The 20016-nt window shown below is 34.3% G+C and overlaps 1 protein-coding gene across 3 annotated transcripts in view; it reads right to left on the reverse strand.

Annotated features, from left to right (window-relative positions):
* Positions 1–4105: 4105 nt before the first annotated feature.
* The window catches only part of U2SURP (U2 snRNP associated SURP domain containing), an 85144-nt gene continuing 69233 nt past the window's right edge, over positions 4106–20016 (reverse strand). For all 3 annotated transcript variants that reach the window (XM_012762386.2, XM_076004888.1, XM_076004894.1), the window contains 5 exons: positions 15791–15950; positions 10541–10651; positions 7977–8095; positions 6628–6804; positions 4106–5472 (listed from right to left, as the gene is read on the reverse strand). In XM_012762386.2, the coding sequence (XP_012617840.1) occupies positions 5334–5472; positions 6628–6804; positions 7977–8095; positions 10541–10651; positions 15791–15950 (706 nt within the window). In that variant the 3' untranslated portion in view covers positions 4106–5333. The remainder of the gene's footprint in view (positions 5473–6627; positions 6805–7976; positions 8096–10540; positions 10652–15790; positions 15951–20016) is intronic.

The raw sequence follows: 20016 nt of genomic DNA on the forward strand, positions 1-20016 counted from the left end.
GTTAGTAGAGGAGAAATACAAATATGACTTCATGGCCAGGCTTTTCCTCTTCTTCCAGCACTATGCCTTGTCACATCTCATTTAAAACTCAAAAAGTAAGTTATTTATAATAACTCAGTTTGATACTCTGTGTTTTCTAAGGATAGGGGTAAATAACTTTAAGAAAATTATAAAGTTATTTTTCTTTGTGGCAAAATGAAAATCTAATCAAAATAGTTGAGTTTATATGTCAAAACTTTAGTTTCCTTTTCATCAGGCAATAAATAAAACTAAAAAAGTATTCAAGTATAGTCACAAGTAATAATCCACAATTTTAAAATCAGTTTGCCTCAAAAGTATATTTTGTACCCCATGCTATGAAGTGTTGATGTGAAATACATCATACATAACCATTAAAGAGAACAAGGAGCACAAGAAGTTGTGAAAATGGTAAAAAATTTTAATAAAGTGGTGTGTAGTAGTTGGCATATACACTTGATATTACACATTTTCTTTTGAAGTTTTACTAAAAATAGAAAATGCTAATAAACCTTTTGGGGGAAATCCTTTTCAAATTCCATAATACAGAAACTTCAAAGAAAAAGTAGGCTTTAAAAGAGAACCAATATACATGCTATAACATGGATGAACCTCGAGGACATTATGGTAAGTGAAAAAAGATAGTCACAAAAAGACAAATACTGTATGATTTCACTTATATGAGGTATCTATAGTAGTCTTACAAAACTTACAAAAACAAAATAGAAGGGTAGTTGTGAGAGGTGGGGGAGAAGAGAGCAGGAAGAAGTGGCACAGAATTTCAATTTTGCAAGAGAAAAAAGTTCTGGAGATTGGTTGCACAATGTGAATACACCTAACACCACTGAAATGATTAAGATGGTAAATTTTGTTATGAGCATTTTTCTACAGTTAAATCTTTTTTCAAAGGACCCAATGAATTATTTATAAATGTGATAATGATATTGTAGTTATGTTTTAAAAACATTTAGAGATACATACTAATATTGGTATTTGCACGTTGATGAGTACATGGATGTTTCTTATACTATTCTACTTTTGTAAATGTTTGAAATTGTTCTCAGTGAAATAAACAAAATAACTTTTATAAAAGAGGGAACCAGTCAGGAAATGAAATTTCCTAAACCAAGAGGAGTCTTCTACCATTAAAATATTTGATTATAGTTTAAACATGTAAAATGTAGTAACATTTTCGCTACATTTGATAAATGTGGCACATCACTTATTTAGCTTTGGAGAGAGCTGCTGAAAACTAGAATGGTTTACTGGGTTTGCATTGGAAAAACTGTGGAGAAAATTACATGAACAGTCTAAGTTTGCTATGAAAACAATGTACTTTTATTAAGGTAATTAAAAGTCAAAAAAAAAACAACAACAAAAGGGAAATTCCACAGCCTTTGTTTGCAACTATATAATCTTTATGTAGAAAAACTATAAAGTGACAGTCTGATCTGGAAATCAGCTCCACGATAAACCTAATCCTAACATAAAGTTAACTACATTATGGAGTCAGTTCACCCAAAAGAAATTGTCTTGCTATAGAATATTTCAGCCGAGCTGATTTCAACTATATTATTCTCATTTCTGACAAACTGTATTTCCTGATATTTCAAATTACCAGAGATATACAAGAGCCTGTTGAAGTAAAAGGATAAAACAAATACTCCAAGCACAATTACATGTGAAAATGAATGAGGGCATTATATCTATAGATCTACAAAACTATACAAATTACCAATTATACATACAATCCATTTACATTGAAGCTCTATGAGGTGGTACTGAAAAAACACTGAGGCATTGAATTTTCAACAATGGAACAAGGCTCACTCTGAACAGCAGCACATTCCCACCTTTTAGTCTACCATCACAACACTTCCCCTGGGATTTGCATTTGTATATTATCTAAGTCCTAGAAAGTTGACAACAAAATTTAAAAAGCCGAAAGGATAATGAATTAAACACTCCCTAACATCTATTCTAAAACATGCATGTGAAAAGTGAAGGTCAAGCACTTTAGAGTTTTTACAGCCATGTTTCCTTCAACTTATACGAGGATCTTCACTAGTATCTGCACTGAATTTACTGTAACTAGGCTTTCCAATGATATGTAATAGAAGAGTAAAATAACAAAAAAAACCTTTAAGTGGTACTATGTATTTTTAAAAACCACTTTCTCTGCTTAAGTAATCACACTGCTGTGGTCATCAGAATAGTTTAAGTCACTTTGGCAATACAGACTTATTTGCTCTTATTTTGAATAATAATAATGATAAATTATTATCATGGCCATATCATTTTTCAGAACTTAGGCCACCATGGAGACAAATGAATACAGAATATCTCTAATAAATCAAAGTTTGATAATGATTAAAATTTCTTAAAAATATTTTCAAGTACTCAAGAATATTAAAAGTTAGGTGGAAAATATACAAGTCATAATCAAGTATTTCCTCCAAGATTCTTTAACTGGGATAAAAGTCTCAGGGTAAGCCCATAGAATGGTCTGCAATAAAGAAAAACCAGGTCAGCGTACAGTAATTTCTGCCAACTTTAGCAGAAAAGCCAAAAACATTCTAAGCCAAATAAAAGCATTCTTTTGGGTCAGGGCTTTTTGCTGGGTTAGTTCTTTAATCAATAACTTCTCAAAATGTTACAGCTCAGAGATTCTCGTAAGCTTCCTATCAGTAATAAGAAACTACAACATCAAAGATTCACCAACATGATCCTTTTCTATCACTGGTCTCTCTTTGGTAAGAAAGAGACCAACTCTTATTTTCTCTCAACTGTAGAAGAGAGGAGAGTTAAATGGCATTAACTTGGTAAGGAATCCCTGTGTATAAATATTAGGTTGGAGGGTAGAGAGCTTAAACCATGCCCTTTGTAAGAGCAGACAACAGAGGATTTTCTCTTACATGTAACTGTGCTAGAGGACAGAACCATTACATAGCTGCAACACAGTCTTTCCTGTAACTCAAAGACCATGCGCATGAACATTTTAGTAAACCTACAGAAATTTTGCTAAGTATCTTAAAGAATTTAAGCATGTTCTTTAGATAAGAAACAGATGAATAATTATAAAAATATGGTAGAATGTTTTTCCTCTTCCAAGTCACTAATTTCTGATCCCATTAAACTTTCATAGAATCCATGGAAAATTAAATAGGCTTACTCTAGATATTTTCTCATAAAGTAAAATTGGAAATAACCTAACAATACCATTTGCAATTCAAAAACAGAAATCCAGTGCAATCTAATGCACGCATTAACAAACATCACAGTATATATTTTACTAGCAATCCCTACCTACCCACCCACCCAAAAGGAGGCCACTTTTACCCGCTGTAAGATAAACTATGATAGTTGTGTCTGGATCCAGATAGAGAACTGCTAAATTCCACTGCAATAGGAAAAATACTACCTGTTAAGTACCTGAAATTGACCTAACATTTTCTACTCAATCCTGTTTCTTTAGACTATTATTTCTAAGCCTATACTAGATACCAGTGAATGATAGAGTGCCAAAATCTCCAGCAACTCAACAATACTGTTAATTTTGCAAAAAAAAAAAAAAGGTAGATTATATAAAATTCCATTCTCCCAAGCAATGATCAGGGGAGAAAAACATGTTACTTTTTAAATGGCTATACATATAGGTTTTTAAATATCAGCACCAAATGTTCACTTTTAATTCTTCTGAGCAAGTTTTAGGAATTAACAAAATGGACAGAACAGTGAATGATAAGGGAATAACTTTCAAGTAATATTTGCATGCTGATTAGAACCATTAAGTAAAATAATCTGATTGGCTCATTTTCAAAACTATTGCAGATTTGCCCAGTTTGGAAATAGCATGCCTCACTGCTCAGCTAATACAGCTACCCCCAAGTCATGGGTACAGCACATTTTGTGACTAGGCAAGATTAAGTAAAACAAATTGAAAAGATATTTTTAAAAAAGCAAGATAAATCAAGACAATCCATTATCAGAATAGTTTTCTACTTTCTCTTTTGGTGGGAAACCCCATGAAACCACTGTATAAAGTGCCTAAATAAAAAACTGAAAGCAAGATTCACAAGTAATAGTGTCAGTTCAAGTCTACATAACCCTTTATTATATTTATAGCAATATTATGATCAACATTATACAAGTTTTCATATTTCTTCCTCATACTATGGAATTTTATTCTCATCGACTTCAACTCTGCAAATAGTTTAAATCAACTTTTTGCACCTTAAATTTACAAACCACTGGATGTTAAGTTTCTTGAAAAATATTTTTAAATTTTACTTAAAAGCTATAACTAAAAACCAAATCTATTTTAAAAAAAAACAAAACAACTAAGCAGTTTTAAACAGAAACTTGTAGAAATATTCTGATACCAGTGTTTGAAAGATAGCCTACTGCCAGCAGACTTTATATAAAAGGGCAACTATCATACAAAGGAATTTTATGGCCAAACCTTATTAGAAAATTTCTTTTATAAATAAACTTTCATGATAAAAGATGAACTCAAAAGATGGAGATTTAATTTTCTCTTAAAAATAAGTAGTTGCTCAGAACATGGGTTGGGCATATTGAAATCATATCACTTCTCAGAAAAAAGAAAAAATGTTTTAGCCAGGCATTCCATTAACAAAACACCATACCATATCCACCTAGTTTTTTGATCTCTGGGTATTCAGTATTATCCAAGAGAACCTTACTGAAGAAATTGGTTAGTAAACCTACCAAGTAGGAGTCTCAGGTCCCTTAATTTGGATATTCATCTCAGCAAATATAAAACTTTAGCTACTTGAACATGAGCGCTTATAAAGTGCATTAGGTATAAGAAACACAACAGCAGTGCCAAACTCAACTTAGTAGGACCATAAGGGACTTGATATCACCAATGGGGCAAAAAAACAACATTATAGTTTTCTGTTCAGATTTTATTTGAAATCTAATTCAAATGGTCAAAGCTACAAAAGGGGGGAAGACATCTGTATTATTTTTCCTAAGTCACAACATCCTAAAACAAAATACTACTACTGCCAGCAGATCCATTATACACATTTCTGATGAAATTCATTAGCACAATAAAAATTTCATCTTGAGAAACAGCCACAACAAAAGTAATTTACACAATATAAAACAATGACAGATCTACAGATGCTGTTACTCATGAGTTTACACATGCATTCACAAACAAACAAACAAAAAACCCCAGGAATGCCTTTCATTTGATTTTTGTTTTTTTGTTTTTAAAAAACAGACCGTTCAGGCACGAAACAAAATTGCATTTCCAATAAATGACAGAATCTTAAAAATTTATGTCAGTGTTTGTTTTTCTTTGATTTTTTATGAGACCTGTGTGGAGATCGGGACTGAGATCTGGATTTCTTCCCTGATTTTTTAGGGGATCTAGACCGTGACCTTCTAGATCTTTTAGGTGTCCTTGAACCAGATGGAGATCTGAGAAAACAAACAAACACAAAACCCCAATTTATCAAAATACTCATGTGATCAAAACTAATTATCCTTAAATTATCTAAAATGATCTTTAACAGAGACAATGAAAGTCACTGAAATAAACAAAACTGCAAACTTCTCAAACTTATTCTCTGCCTATTATACACATAAATACACAAGGATTTATTTTGTACTTACTATGCACTGCATCACTGATCATCAGTAGAGCGCTTGTTTAAAATAAGAGATTTCTGAGCCTTACCACTGCTCTACTGAATCAACATCTCTAGAGTTAGGGATTGAATACTGGCATTTTTAACAAGCTCCCAGGTGACTGTTATCCCCAAAATTTGAACCTCTAATCCACAAGATAAAGTTCAAAATTGCATCTAAGATCGTTCACAATTTAAAAAACAAAGCAGCTTTGCATCCTATCACTTTGAGGGAAAAAGCATCAATTACTGCAATATCACTCAAGGACATCACATAAAACAGCATAATTTTGTAACTGCTGTTAAGATTATCAAAACAAATAAATATACATGTACATATACATACACATATATATGCAAGTGCCAGTTAGAAAATAGCTATTTTATAAAGATTTTACTAAAAATAGTACAATAATAAAGTGTTAGCATATGAAGCAGTTTTAGCTCTACAGAAAATTCCTCTATATAACACCAGATAAACAACATAGTTCTAGAACCACTTTTCTATAACAAAAAGGAGAAAAGTATATAAAATACTAAGTTATATACTGAAGAACTAGTCTTTATGGTATGCATTTACATAAATCTCTACCCAAAAACTTGCTAAATACTATTACTATGGAGGGATAATGTGTTTTTCTTTAAGATTTTGCAAAAATTAAAAAATAATTCTATAGAAACTAAAGAAAAGAATGAAAAGTAAAGTAACTACCCCTCTGCCACAGGAAAACTGGTTGGTCTTTACTTGTTGGACACCTTCTTGTACTTTAGTCACAAAAGAGACTGGGATAGGGAGGTGGAGAAGAATAACCTAAAATGAAAGTGCATCTTTTCTGTTTTCTAAAATCCTTTTTTAAAAAGTATGCCAACGAAATTATTTTCAAAAGCTGGTGACATGACAAGGAAACTGGTATTTGAAATATTATCAAAAATGACTTGCATTTACCTTTTGGCTTTTTTGCTAACATCTCTAGGAGAATCTTTGTGAGATGACCTGGACCGTGAGCTTTCTTTATGAGATCTTTCTGAACGCTCTGATCGCTCCGATTTTGGTGACGGGGATTTCACTCGTCTACCACTGCTACTGCGAGATGGGCTGGGGGATGTACTGTGTCGCCTTTTCCTATGGAACAAAGCCCCCGAAACATTCCATAAGTAAGCAAAGGATCAGATATTCATTTTCCTTTCCTAAATTAGCTATTAATTCCTACCAGCTTACTCTAACTTATTCTCACTAGCCATATTAATGTTATTTTCTAATAAAATTCAATATTCTTTATACCAGGAACAAACAAGCCAAGGATAAGTTGATTAAGAGACAAATGAATTCGGATAAACCAGATTTTCTCTTGTTATAAGAGAGATTATTGGAACAATAGGCAAAATTTAATTAAGGTCTCTGGATTAAAGTGGTTTATTAAAAAAAATGTTAATTTCCCGAACTGATACTTTTATTATGGTTAAATGAATGTGGCTAAGAGAATGGAGTATTGTGTTGGCAAATTATTCTTAACCAGTTGGAGGTGGGGCAGAAGAAAAAGAATAAGGCAAAAGTAGAATCTAGGAATTCTTTATACAATTCTTGCAACTTTTCTACAAACCTGAAATTATGTCAAAATAATAAAAGACAAAAAAGTGACAGATTTTTTATTTAACCAATTGGGTATGACTTTGTTATTTGTAACTACCATAGAGTGACTAAGCCAGAATTTTTTGTATTTGTAATCACTTGGTTTTTTATTACGAAATCCTCAGGTTCTGTTACTGAAGCAATTTTCTTTACTAAATCAGAGATTTAGGAACTGTGAAAGAAATAAAAACTGAAAGAGAAATGCTTTTGATTAGAATGAAGACGTAAAGTGAGGGGCAAATCCCTATGGTCTATGTATACAACCTCCTTGCAAGACAAGACTGAAACTCAAGTTTACAGGTAGCACCCTCAGCACATAGAGACTGGAAAAAATGCTTACATTGGAGGCAACAATGAAGATCTAGCAAGCCGTTTTGTTATTTAAGCCTCAGGTTGATACCTAATACTGTAATTGAATTCTTGCATGGAACTGAGTCTAAGGATACCATATGAACCATGTAAAAGGATGACGCCCCAGTTAACTAAGCCAAGTACCAACTAAATGCCCCATTTCTCAGCTAATTCTGCCTCCTTCAGGCAGGAGCTAACATGTTTATCATGAAAAAACACTTCCAGTTTGTTGGCATCCGTGATGAAAATATAAAATGAAACACCATTCCAAATCTTGAAATCAGTATATGCATTAAATATGAGAAATGTTATACCTTTCTTTCCTTGTTGGAGTACACTCATCTTTTTCCTTCTTGTCTTTGGATCGAGATTCCAATTTTTCTTTATCCTTCTTGTCTCTTTCTCGTTCTCTTTCTAATTCTTTTTCTTTCTCCTGTTATTTTTTAAAGAAAACATTTGACTGTTTAAAAATACCAATCTGGATTAATCTCATTTCTATAACAATAGTTTCTCTTCTGAGAAATAATTTTTCAAATCACTATTTAAGGTACAATACCATTTTTAAAAAATAAAAATAAAACACTACCCTTCCAGGAAATCTGTTCATTTCTTCTTATACTGAATAAATAATACTAGCAATGGCAGCTAAACATTTACTCAGTGCTTACCACAGGCCAAACAATGTACTAAACAACCTTCCATAGACTATTTCATGTAATTCTTTAAAATACCCCTAGGAAAAGTACTATTATCCTCATTCTAGAGATGAAAATTCAGATTCAGACTAAGAACCATGTCCAGGGTCACACAGGACAGTAAAAGTCAGGATCTCAGTCCAAGCTCTAGAGTCTGAGCTTTCCCCCCAAATTAGAAAAAGCTAACAATGCACTGACCTTTCCATCACAGATCACAATAAAATAATTGGTGAAAAGTGATTCCCCTAACTGTGTGGCAAGTTGATTTAATCAAGAGTTCTTACCAAGAGAACAGGCTGGAAAGAGAAAACGGCTATTCACAATAATCTTCCATCAAAATTTTATTAGTGAGGAACAAGTACCAATGGTATTAGATATTTTAAGTTCTGATTGATAAAAAATACAACTGACTACATAACTATACAATTACATAAATCAGAGCAGTAACATTTCCTTATTTTCAGATGCTACAACTGCCACTTCTCACTTGAAATTCTGATTTCTGTTGGTAACTGTATAAAGGAGTAGCTATAGACATGAACCCACAAGACTAACTTAGCAATTTTCCTATGACTTGTATTCATTAAGAAAGCTATCTGATAGCTGACCCTTCTAATTTTTTAAAAGGTTAAAAAAACCTATACCAGATATTGGCAAATGTTTTTTGTATAGAGCCAGGTAAACAGATATTTTTTGCTTTGTGGGCCACATACAATCTCTGTCACAACTGCTCAACTCTGCCACTGCAGCATGAAAACCATCATAAACAACACATTAAGTGAATGGGTACCATTGTACTCTAATAATGCTTTATTTACAAAATCAGGCAAGGACCATATTCTTCTGACCCCTGGCTACATGCTACTCTGAGGAAACAAATCCTTCTCTCCAATTATAATCATAGAATGCAAGGAGAATAAAGTAGTAATACATGTATTATTCATTTTGAGCTTGCTACTCATCAGGACCAGTGAGCACCTTAAGGTGTAATCTCCCACAAAGACCAGATCAGCTCCCTGCCACCATTTCCAAAGGGACTCATGGAGTATAGATAAGTAGCTTATTTTTTAAAATCTCATTTATCTTTTTTCCAAATATAACAGAATACGAATTTTTAAAAAGTGGTGCTAACTCCTTAACTGACTTCCTTGGATGATATGTCAATCCATTTTCCTGAATGATAATGAAAATGATTTTCTAATTGAAATGCCTATTTTATAGAACTATATATACTATAGCTAAAATACTTAAAATATTTTAAACATTCTAATTCGATAATAAAGAGTAACAGTAATAATAGTAACTATTATCTAACTCATAACATTACAAAATAGGAAATATCAACCCAGTTTCACAGAGAAACAGCGGACTACAGTGACTTGCCTAGGAGTACACAGTAGAGAGCAGCACTAGGACTCCACAGATTTGTGCAGCATCATGTCTGCTTTACCAGACTGCTCATCATCACTTCTGCTCATTAGCAGCTTTGTAGTGATTGTAAGCTCCCTCCTATAGCTTTTCCTTCTCTTTCTATAAAATCTAAAATTTTTTTTTTTGCAATGACAGTCAAGACACAGATTAAAACTAATAGGAGTCCCCCACCCCCACCCCCGAAAATTCCTGGATCCCTTCAACAATCACTGTGTGGAGCTCCTGGTTCTCAAATTCTCTGTATATTCCTAAACAATTTTGTCATGTATGAGAATATGAAGTCCCTCAAATGGTCAGAATTCACCAGTGAGGTATTCTACCACTTGCTGTCCCTCCTTAAAAACAATGGGAAGTGAGTCCTAAATTAACTTCTCAATACCAGAACTTCCCAAAGCCTGTCTCCATCTTTGTGCTACTTCTCAGGGTTGTTGGTGTCTCACGGTCACAAATGTGACTCCTCCTGAAGGGTCTTCCAGTTTTGAAAGCATGCTCTTAGCAGGATTAATTTTCTAGTCCACAAGTAACATACAGAATAAAATAAGTGTGCTGCTGCCTTAAGACTCCTTTTCCAAGTTGAAATGATTTTAAAACATCAAGTTTCAAATATTTCTAATTGTATCCCAGTATTCAACACTTAGACAGCAAAGAATATAATTTTAAATAGACTTTAAGTATATCAATATACCAATATTCTAAGAAATCAAATAAATAACTTGGGAAAATACATGTTATTGAGTATACTTATTCCTTACTCGTTGAAGAAGTTTATCTCTGTAGTGTTCTACTTGTTCCTGAAAACTCTGGCCTGGTTTTTTAGGTCTTTTTCCAGATTCCAATTCATCCTGAAACTTCATAACTTTGAGCTGTGAAATAAAGATTTTAAAAATAAGTATTTTTATCACTATAGCTTCGCAAGCACTACTTTGCTCTTTTTCTACAGCAATACGGTAACTGATTAGTTCTCAATCAAAATACCACCTCATCTGAAGGTCATTTGTCAGGCAAGTCTAACTATGCAAAATTCAACTGACCATGAGCCCACATGTTCTCTGCACAGCCATTAGAGAAATCAAAAACCATAAACTGCCTCATACCTGTAAGAACCTATTTATTCTCTCACAATACAATTATAATGAATTTGTTATCTGGTTCCCCAAATTAGAAATGCATGGCAAGGTTGCTAAAGCCAAGTATACTTCCAGCAAGATATGAAAGCCAACAGAACACAGATAAACAGAAAAAAGGCAACGGCACTGTAGTTCAGCTATGTAGGACCAAACACAGACCGGCGCAGTATGAAGGTTTCTATTTACAGCATAGTGCAATAACCGGACATCAAAACACAAAGAAAAGGTTAAACCATATTAAAAATGTACTTTTTTAAGACAGTAAGAATAAATACTGATTTTAAAAAGACCAGAAAAACTTCCAACTCCATTTTTACAAATTTTCTTTTAGAATGTCCATAAGTACACAGACTACAAGATATTCACTACAGCATTGTTTGTAAAAGTAGACCATCTCATGTTCACCAAGAGATTTGTGGCTAACACACACACACACCCAAGTGTGTGTGTGTGCACATGTGCAATAGATAAAAATATGAAAGCATATATAAAAAAGATATAATCAGTTACAGGAAGGGAAAAAAATGGAATAAGTGAGCCTAATTTTACTTTTTATTCTGGATATTTAAGCAAAATATTATATAAAAAATGATAAAGAATAAATTCATGATTTATTTTGAACTTAATATTTCACAAAATGGTTACAATAAAAACTATTTGAAGGCATGAAGGAACTTAACTTATCCAAGAAATTTACAAAGGCAAGCATACCTTTTTATTGAACTAAGGGAGGGCAAATAAGGTAAAAAGCACCAGGTCTTGGTAAAGACCTCTGGAGGCAGAGGTGGAAAGCACATGGATCCTAGATGGTACCACTGAGATGCAGTCCCAAGCCTGTCCTATTTTGTCATGTTCCACTTAGAGGAGGGGGAGGAAACATTATTGTCTAATGAAATTATTGCATATGCTAACACCTTATCCTATTTTATTCAGACATTGAGATGTCCTTTAAGTGAATTAAATGCTACTATAGCATTTTATTTCTATTTCAAAAGCAAGGCCTTATTTGTTAAAAGCTTTTTTCCCCTTCACTACAAAGGAAGTTTTCCAACATAATGGGAACTACAAAAACATTTTTCCCACATTCAAAGTGGTACTTCCACTATTTTTGACTTACTGAATGTTTAAGTTCCCTGATTTTTATCCTTTGTCTATTTTCATTTCTGTGCTCAGGGTCTTTTATAATCAGAACTTTGAGGTTCCCTCCTCCCCTTTTTTCAAAACCATGAAGGCTGGGTGCTCTGGCTCATGCCTATAATCCCAACACTTTGGGAGACCACAGCACAGGAGGATCACTTGAGGCCAGGAGTTCGAGACCAGCCTGGGCTACATAGTAAGGCCCCGTCTCTACAAAAAATGAAGATATTAGCCAGGCATGGTGGCACATGCCCATAGTCCCAGCTACTCAGGAGGCTGAAGCAAAAGGATTGCTTGAGCCCAGGAGTTTGAAGCTGCAGTGAACTATCCCTTTAAAAGTCTGCATTGTTTTCCCTGCTTTATGATTACATTTTAAAACATAATAAGATGTAAGGTTGACAAAGTATGGGGGCAGAGGGGTCAAGTTCACCACTGTGTGAAGTCTCCCGTGACCTAAGTGACCCTTCTATAGAATGTATTTGTAGTAAATCAGTTTAAGAGTTAAGTGTCCAAGAGTCAAACAACAGACCTGAATGTTACTCAGGGGAAAGGAGGCAGTCCTAGAGAATCTTTTTTAAAAGTTATCATAAAATCATTATTTATAGTTCCTGCTGATATAGTCTAACTCAGGCTCAAGCACAAGTAGAAGGCGCCCAGAGAAAAGATGACCAAGGGTCTCAACACAAAAAGAAGTGGTCCATGCAATGACTTACTAGCTATCCATCCCCCTGATGCTTTGGGACAATAGCTAGGTATCAGCTTCTGCTCACTCATTCCTCAGGGACCAGGGCAGACCTTTCTCTTCCAACATAGAAGACCCACCACTTCACTCACTCCCCACCCACTATGCTACTCCTCCAACCTCTGCTGGTAGAAATGGGGATAACAGTAGAATAGGAAAAGATAACTAGCCTAGGCGCTACTCTAAGTGGTATCTGAAAGATGAAGTACTTCTGATCAATACCACAATATAATATGGCTACAGGTTTTTTGTAGTTTTTTGTTTTTACAGAGAATGTTAATATTTTATATCATAAATCATTTGGTTTTCTTTAATCCCATGCTAAAATGTTCAGCTATAGGCACCTTTATTAGGACACATTGAGGGAAAGGAATAGCCAAAGGCAAAATTATAACATATACATGATAAAACTAATTTAGAACTTTATTCTTTATTCAATGGTTCTCCAAAAAAAGGATTAGTTCTCACGGGATTCTAAATCCAGAAACTGGTATTAAAATTTAGGGGCAAAGAAGAAAGATAGGAAAAGCGCTGGGATGAAGCTCATGAGCCCTGAGTTCTAGTCTAAATTCATCACCAGTTGTGGAAGTTTTCCATATGACTAAATCTTTAGATAATTCTAGGATGAAGCTAAGATCTACATTTCAAAATTAAGATTTAGTTCATAGTCCAAATCCCAGGAAAAGTTGTGAGGGCTAGTCACTATGAGAGCTGGAAAAACAATCACTGAATATATAACAAAGTAGGGAGGGAGAGATCAGATCATAAAAGATCACATGAAGTATGGAAATGTATGCATGTAAGGGGTGTGTGTGTGTGCGCGCGCACGCACATGCACAAATGTATATACACAGTGTGGAAATGATAATATTCATAAAAACCACCCAAGTTAACAAAAAACTAAATTATATGGTTTCTTTAACCACTTTGGGACCAGCATCGACTACAGTCGATAGCCACAGATAAACACGCACAGCGACTTTAGCCGACAGCCGTGATATGAAGGTGCACAGCCGAGCATCAACTTTAGCTGACAGCAGTGATATGACTTTTTTAATTTTTCATTTATCAAAATAAAATTGAGAACATTTAAAAATAACGTAATGAAAACATATATGTTACCTATTCTGATTTACATTACAAGTAAAGCTGCCTGTAAAGTAAAACGAGCTTTTAGTGCTTTAAAGCTCTCCTCATCACACAAGAGCAAAATGGATTCGTCGTCAATGCACAGCACAAACTATCGTGCAGACCATGAGGGCCAGCTGTGGGCAAGGTTTCGCGGCCTGTGAGCGCAGTACCAAAGTGGTTAAGTTAATAAAGGAAACAGAACATTTTAAAAGGATTCAACAGTCTTTTTAGGCATTTAAAGGGGGCAGCTACAATTAACAACAAAATACATTTTTACTGAACTCAGTCTTTATTTCTACTCCAATAGTTTCAAAGCTCTGAAAGAAAAAGCTTCTTAGTAAGGTGGGAGGAATAAAAAAGAGGTTATGTGCAAGCAGGTTGAAAAGGTCCACAGGTGAATGTGTTCACTGACACACATCTTATTCCCCTAAAAATCTTACTAAAAATGTATATAAATATACTCCAAGAAAAATGAACCAACTTAGTAAATCTGAAAATCCCTCACTTATAATTGACACCATGGTGATTCTGCATGGAGTTAAAACAAAATGCTTCCTCTTTTCAATTTGGTGTTACCTGAGAAAGAGGCAGACAAGAAATCATACTAGCTCAACAGTGACTATGTGGCGAAATGGAAATGAGGTAACTAACGTGGCAGATATGATAAATTAGTAAGAGGAACAGTACTGACACACAGTAGGTATTAAAAAGTGCTCTTAAATGAAGAGAAAGAGTATTAAAATTCATTCTCATGCATTCTTTTTAGATTCCAAACTGACTGCTATACTATTGCTAGCATTTACTGAAATGTTTCACCATTTCAAGGTGTTTAACCACCTTGGGGCATTATGAAACCTTTCTCTGATATATCTGAATAGCCTTTGATAAAACATAAGGCATCAAAAAGGAGAGGGGATGAAAAAAGAGAGGGAAAAGTCTGCCTGTGATAGCCTGGGCTCTCCCATACATGATTCCCCTCCCCTTTAATGTTAGGATCTACCTAATGTCTACTCTCCCTCTCATCATTAAAGGTACAGACATTTAATAAAATGTAAACATAACTTGAACATGCCAGAATTTTTTTTAAGAGATGGGGTCTCACTCTGTCACCCAGGCTAGAGTATAGAGGTGTAATCATAGCTCACTGCAGCCTCAAACTTCCAGGCTTAAGCAATCCTCCTGCCTCAGCCTCCCTAGTCACTGAGACAACAGGCACATACCACCACACCCAGCTAACTTTCAAATTTTATTTTGTGGAGAGACAGGGTCTCACTGTGTTGCCCAGGCTGGTCTCAAACTCCTGACCTCAAATGATTCTCCTGCCTCAGCCTCCTAAAGTGCTGGGACTACAGTAGAAAATATTTTCCTAGTTACATACTATGTACAATCAAAATGTAATGGATTTCCTACATTACATATGCATATTACATATGCATATACACTATTACATAATCTATTCATTAGAATCTGTTTCTTCAGAGACTCTCCTATATGTTATGTACTAAAGATACGATGATGAACAGAAATCAAACATGGTCCTTAGCCCTCATGGAAACTGCAACCTAGTGGGGAACATAGACATTAAACAAGTAAGCAAAGAAAACATATATACATATATAAACACCACAATACACATAAAATCACAGAGAGATAAAAAAAGGTGAAGCAAGCAAGTCCAGAAGGGTAAGAAAAAATTGTGAGGGAAGGAAGGCTTAAACTAAGGCCTAAAAAAGAGCCAACAGGTACGAAGATTTCAAAGCAGAGAGAGAACAGCATGTACTAACTAAGCTATAACATCAAGAGGAAGCTTAGTTTGGTGGACAAAGTGAAAGGCCAGTATAGTTTAAACTCATTGCAGTACTAACCTCAATTTCACGAAGTTTAGCTCGTTTTTCCTCACTCATTTCAGAGTACTTAGAGAACTTGGACTCAGTCATTTCTTCTTTGATTGGATTAGAGTACAGATGATGTTCTTCAGACTTGGAACTTTGAGTATCTTCTTCATCTTCACTTTCTTCTTCTTGACTATAGAAATAAGCAGAATACATTGTATGACAAGGCAGCAAAAAAAGTGTTACACTTTACAATATAGGTATTTTGTTTTTCAGTGTTAGAGCTTAAGTAATGTTATTAATAGTAAAACATAAGAGGATAATTCATCCCTAAGATAATTTTTACAAAATATTTGATCAAATATTTTATAGACAATTTTATGAAATTCTTGTTTCCTCCACAGAAAAGGTATGAGCTCCAGCATAATCATACTTTAATAAATTCCGTTTTGGTTCTAAATGCTCATTGAAAACATAATAAATAAATAGATTCTGCTTATGTTAATGGTATATGTGTCTTTCATTCTACAACAAACTTTCCTTGAAGCAGTTAAATGAAATGAATAATCAATGGTTTCTGCAAACATTAGTTCAGAATGAATTAATGAAGCTTTGTTTTAAAAGCCAAATGTGTATCCTTCCTTTATCAGAGCCTATAATCTAGAAAAAACACAAGTTTGAGTCATAGAATTACTATGAAACAATACTGCATGTAAAGACCTTATCTGATTAACACATAACCCTAAGAATAAAGTAATGTATAAATTTTAAATATTAGCAAAAGTCAGTACTTATGGCTGATTCTGAAAGTTGTATTGCCTTTGGGTCAGACAAGAAGAAAATGAAAACCTGAGTGACTACCATGGGTAAGTTTTTTAGGATACAAAGAAAAACATTCTCCTATCCTTCCAGAAGCAATCTAGTGGAAAAAGACAAGCATCAGTGCTAGAATAGGATTAACAAAATGTTCTTAAAGCACAAAGAAAGAATGGCTTTAAAAAAAAAAAAAAGTTTCACATTTTGAGACTGGGTTTTGTGTATGTGTATGTTATTAGTAAATAAATCCAGGCAAAACAAGACATCCATGTACTAACAAGCTCAGAATGTTTATGCATATACCGACAATTCCTTACAAACAATATAAATTGTGATAATAACATTACTGACATATCCTGGAACAAATATTATTTTGCCTTTAATATTTGAACATGGTAAGCACTTCTACATTGATATATATTGGTATATGGGTACTAAATACATTCTATAGTAAGCAGAGTCTTTTTAGTATACACTTAAAATTATTCCTAATAATGTAAAAATAGTTATAAGCAAAATCTTTCCAAACAAAATTTAATTAAAGCCTTATATAATAAGATTCACATGCTGAATGAGAAAAATTTAAGCCAGACAGATAAAAAGGAAATGTTGGCAAGTCAGAATCAGAAAAGATATGGTACTGAAACAATGACTCTGCTATTGTTTAATCTCTCATCCAAAGGTCCTTTCCAGAACATTACTAAAATATTTTACAAACTTCATAGTCAGAGCCTCCCCCCAAATCATTTATATTACATATAGGTACAACTCAATACAATACTTAGGTAAGGGTCAAAACCAACCATTAAAAAAATATATTCTTTTTGGAAATAATCAAACTTTAAACTTAGTACTTCTTGTTAATTTTCCAGAAACTTCCTACTTGCAGGTTTTAATTAATTTTTAGAACACAAGAATTCCCTTTTTTATGATTTGTGGAATCTATGCAATTGAAATTATTTAACCAATTACAGCCTGTCATTTTAAATTTTTCCCTTTTTTGCAATTTCAAACATTTCTTGGTAAACATCCTTATATGTTGATGTGAATGCTTTTATTCAATCACAGATGAATACAGAACAGGTAAATACATGGATTGACACAGAATATCCATGGCATGAATGAACATGGGTCACACAGTGGTTTGTACAGTACTATATCATTTAGAAAAGATCTAGATAAATAGACATTAAACATTAACCATATTATTTAAGACTTGTAAAATGAGCTATAATACTTTAATGACTTAAAATATATACATACTTTACAATTGTTATTGTAACTTTTCAAGCCTGAGCAGTTTGTTTTAATGGGTTTCGTCATTAGCTCTTAGTCACCAGGTCTAGGTTCAAATCTCATCACAGCTTCCTCTTGTGAAAGTGGAAATTCAAGACTAAAACTATACAGAATTCATTACAAATGAAATTACTTTTTGTAACTTTTCTCCAAAGTATTAGTAGTGCTATATTTTTCTTTAAATAACATTTCTGCCACAAATGCAATAATTACTAGTTACAAAAAGCAGCCTTTTAAATTTGATCTGGTCCCATTTATTTATTTTTGTTGATGCTGTGATTGCCTTTGGGGTCTTCTGCATAAATTCTTTGCCTAAGCCAGGAGTCCTCAAACTTTTTAAAGAGGGGGCCAGTTCACTGTCCCTCAGACCATTGGAGGGCTGTTGCAAAGTGCGGCGCACATTCCACGCATGCGCACTGTGGGCCCAGGACAAGTTGGCTGCTAAGCAGGACAGGCAAAAACACCCAGGCAGACTGGATAAATGTCTTTGGCGGGCCGCATGTGGCCCCCGGGCCGTAGTTTGAGGACCCCTGGCCCTAGGCCAATGCCTAGAAGAGTATTTCCAACATTTTCCTCTAGAATTCTAATAGTTTCACACCTTAGGTTTAAACCTGTTACCCAGAGTGAGTTGATTTTTGTGAGAGGTTAATGGTGTGGATCCTGTTTCAGTCTTCTACATGTGGCTGTCCAGTTTTCCCAGCACCATTTATTGAATAAGGATTATTTTCCCCAGTGTATGTTTTTGTCTGCTTTGTCAAAGATTAGATGGCTATAAGAAGATGGTTTTATATCTGGGTTCTCTGTTCTGTTCCACTGGTCAATGTCCTTATTCCTGTGCTTCCTGATCAAATTAAAAAGCTTCTGCACAGCCAAAGAAACTGTCAGGAGAGCAAACAGACAACCTACAGAATGGGACAAAATGTTCGCAAGCTACATATCCGATAAAGGGCTGTTAACTAGAATCTATTTAGAACTCAGGAAAATCAGCAAGAAAAAATCAAACAACCCTATCAAAAAAGTGGGCAAAGAACATGAACAGAAACTTTCCAAAAGAAGACACAATAATGGCCAACAAACAAATGAAAAAATGCTCAACATCTCTAATCATCAGGGAAATGCAAATCAAAACCACAATGAGATATCACTCATCTCCAGTGAGAATGGCCTTTATTAACAAGTCCCAAAACAGTAAATATTGGCGTGGATGTGGAGAGATAGGAACACTCCTACATTGCTGGTGGGACTGCAAACTAGTTCAACCTCTGTGGAAAGCAATATGGAGATACCTTAAAGCGACACAAGTAGATCTACCATTTGATCCAGCAATCCCATTACTGGGCATCTACCCAAAAGAACAAAAGACACTCTATAAAAAAGACACCTTCACTCAAATGTTTATAGCAGCACAATTCACAATTGCAAAGATGTGGAAACAATCTAAGCGTCCATCAATACATGAGTAGATTAATAAAATGTGATATATGTATACCATGGAGTACTAGTCAGCTATAAGAAACAACGGTGATATAGCACCTCTTGTTTTTCCTGGATAGAGTGGGAACCCATTCTACTAAGTATTCCAAGAATGGAAAAATAAGCACCACATGTACTCACCAGCAAATTAGTTTCACTGATCAACACCTAAGTGGACTTATAGGAATAACATTTATCAGGTATTGGGCAGGTGGGAGGGGGAGGAGGGGATGGGCATATATATACATAATGAGTGTGATGCGCACCATCTGGGGGATGGACACGCTTAAAGCTTTGACCCGAGGGGGAAGGGGGAGCAAGGGCAACATACGTAACCTTAACATTTGTACCTTCATAATATGCTGAAAGAAAAAAAAAAAAAAAAAACACCAAAAAAAACCAAACCAGCCTTAAGTAAAATGGCATTTTGGATTCAGCCACTAGAGAGCAGTATTGAGGCACAAGAAAATTTCAAGCATAAGAAAGGTGTAGTGAAAGTTTTTTTCCCTTGCTTTGTGCTTTCATAGTTATTTACATTGTCATGATTTACCCAGAGTTCCTAAGAAAAGTCAAAAAATATAAATTATACTTCTAGTGATCCATGTTTCTATTAACATATGGCTATTCCAACATCACTGCTAAAATGTATTCATACTCCAAACATTAACACAAAT

Source organism: Microcebus murinus, chromosome 1 (assembly GCF_040939455.1).
Source record: "Microcebus murinus isolate Inina chromosome 1, M.murinus_Inina_mat1.0, whole genome shotgun sequence".
Lineage (NCBI taxonomy): Eukaryota > Metazoa > Chordata > Mammalia > Primates > Cheirogaleidae > Microcebus > Microcebus murinus.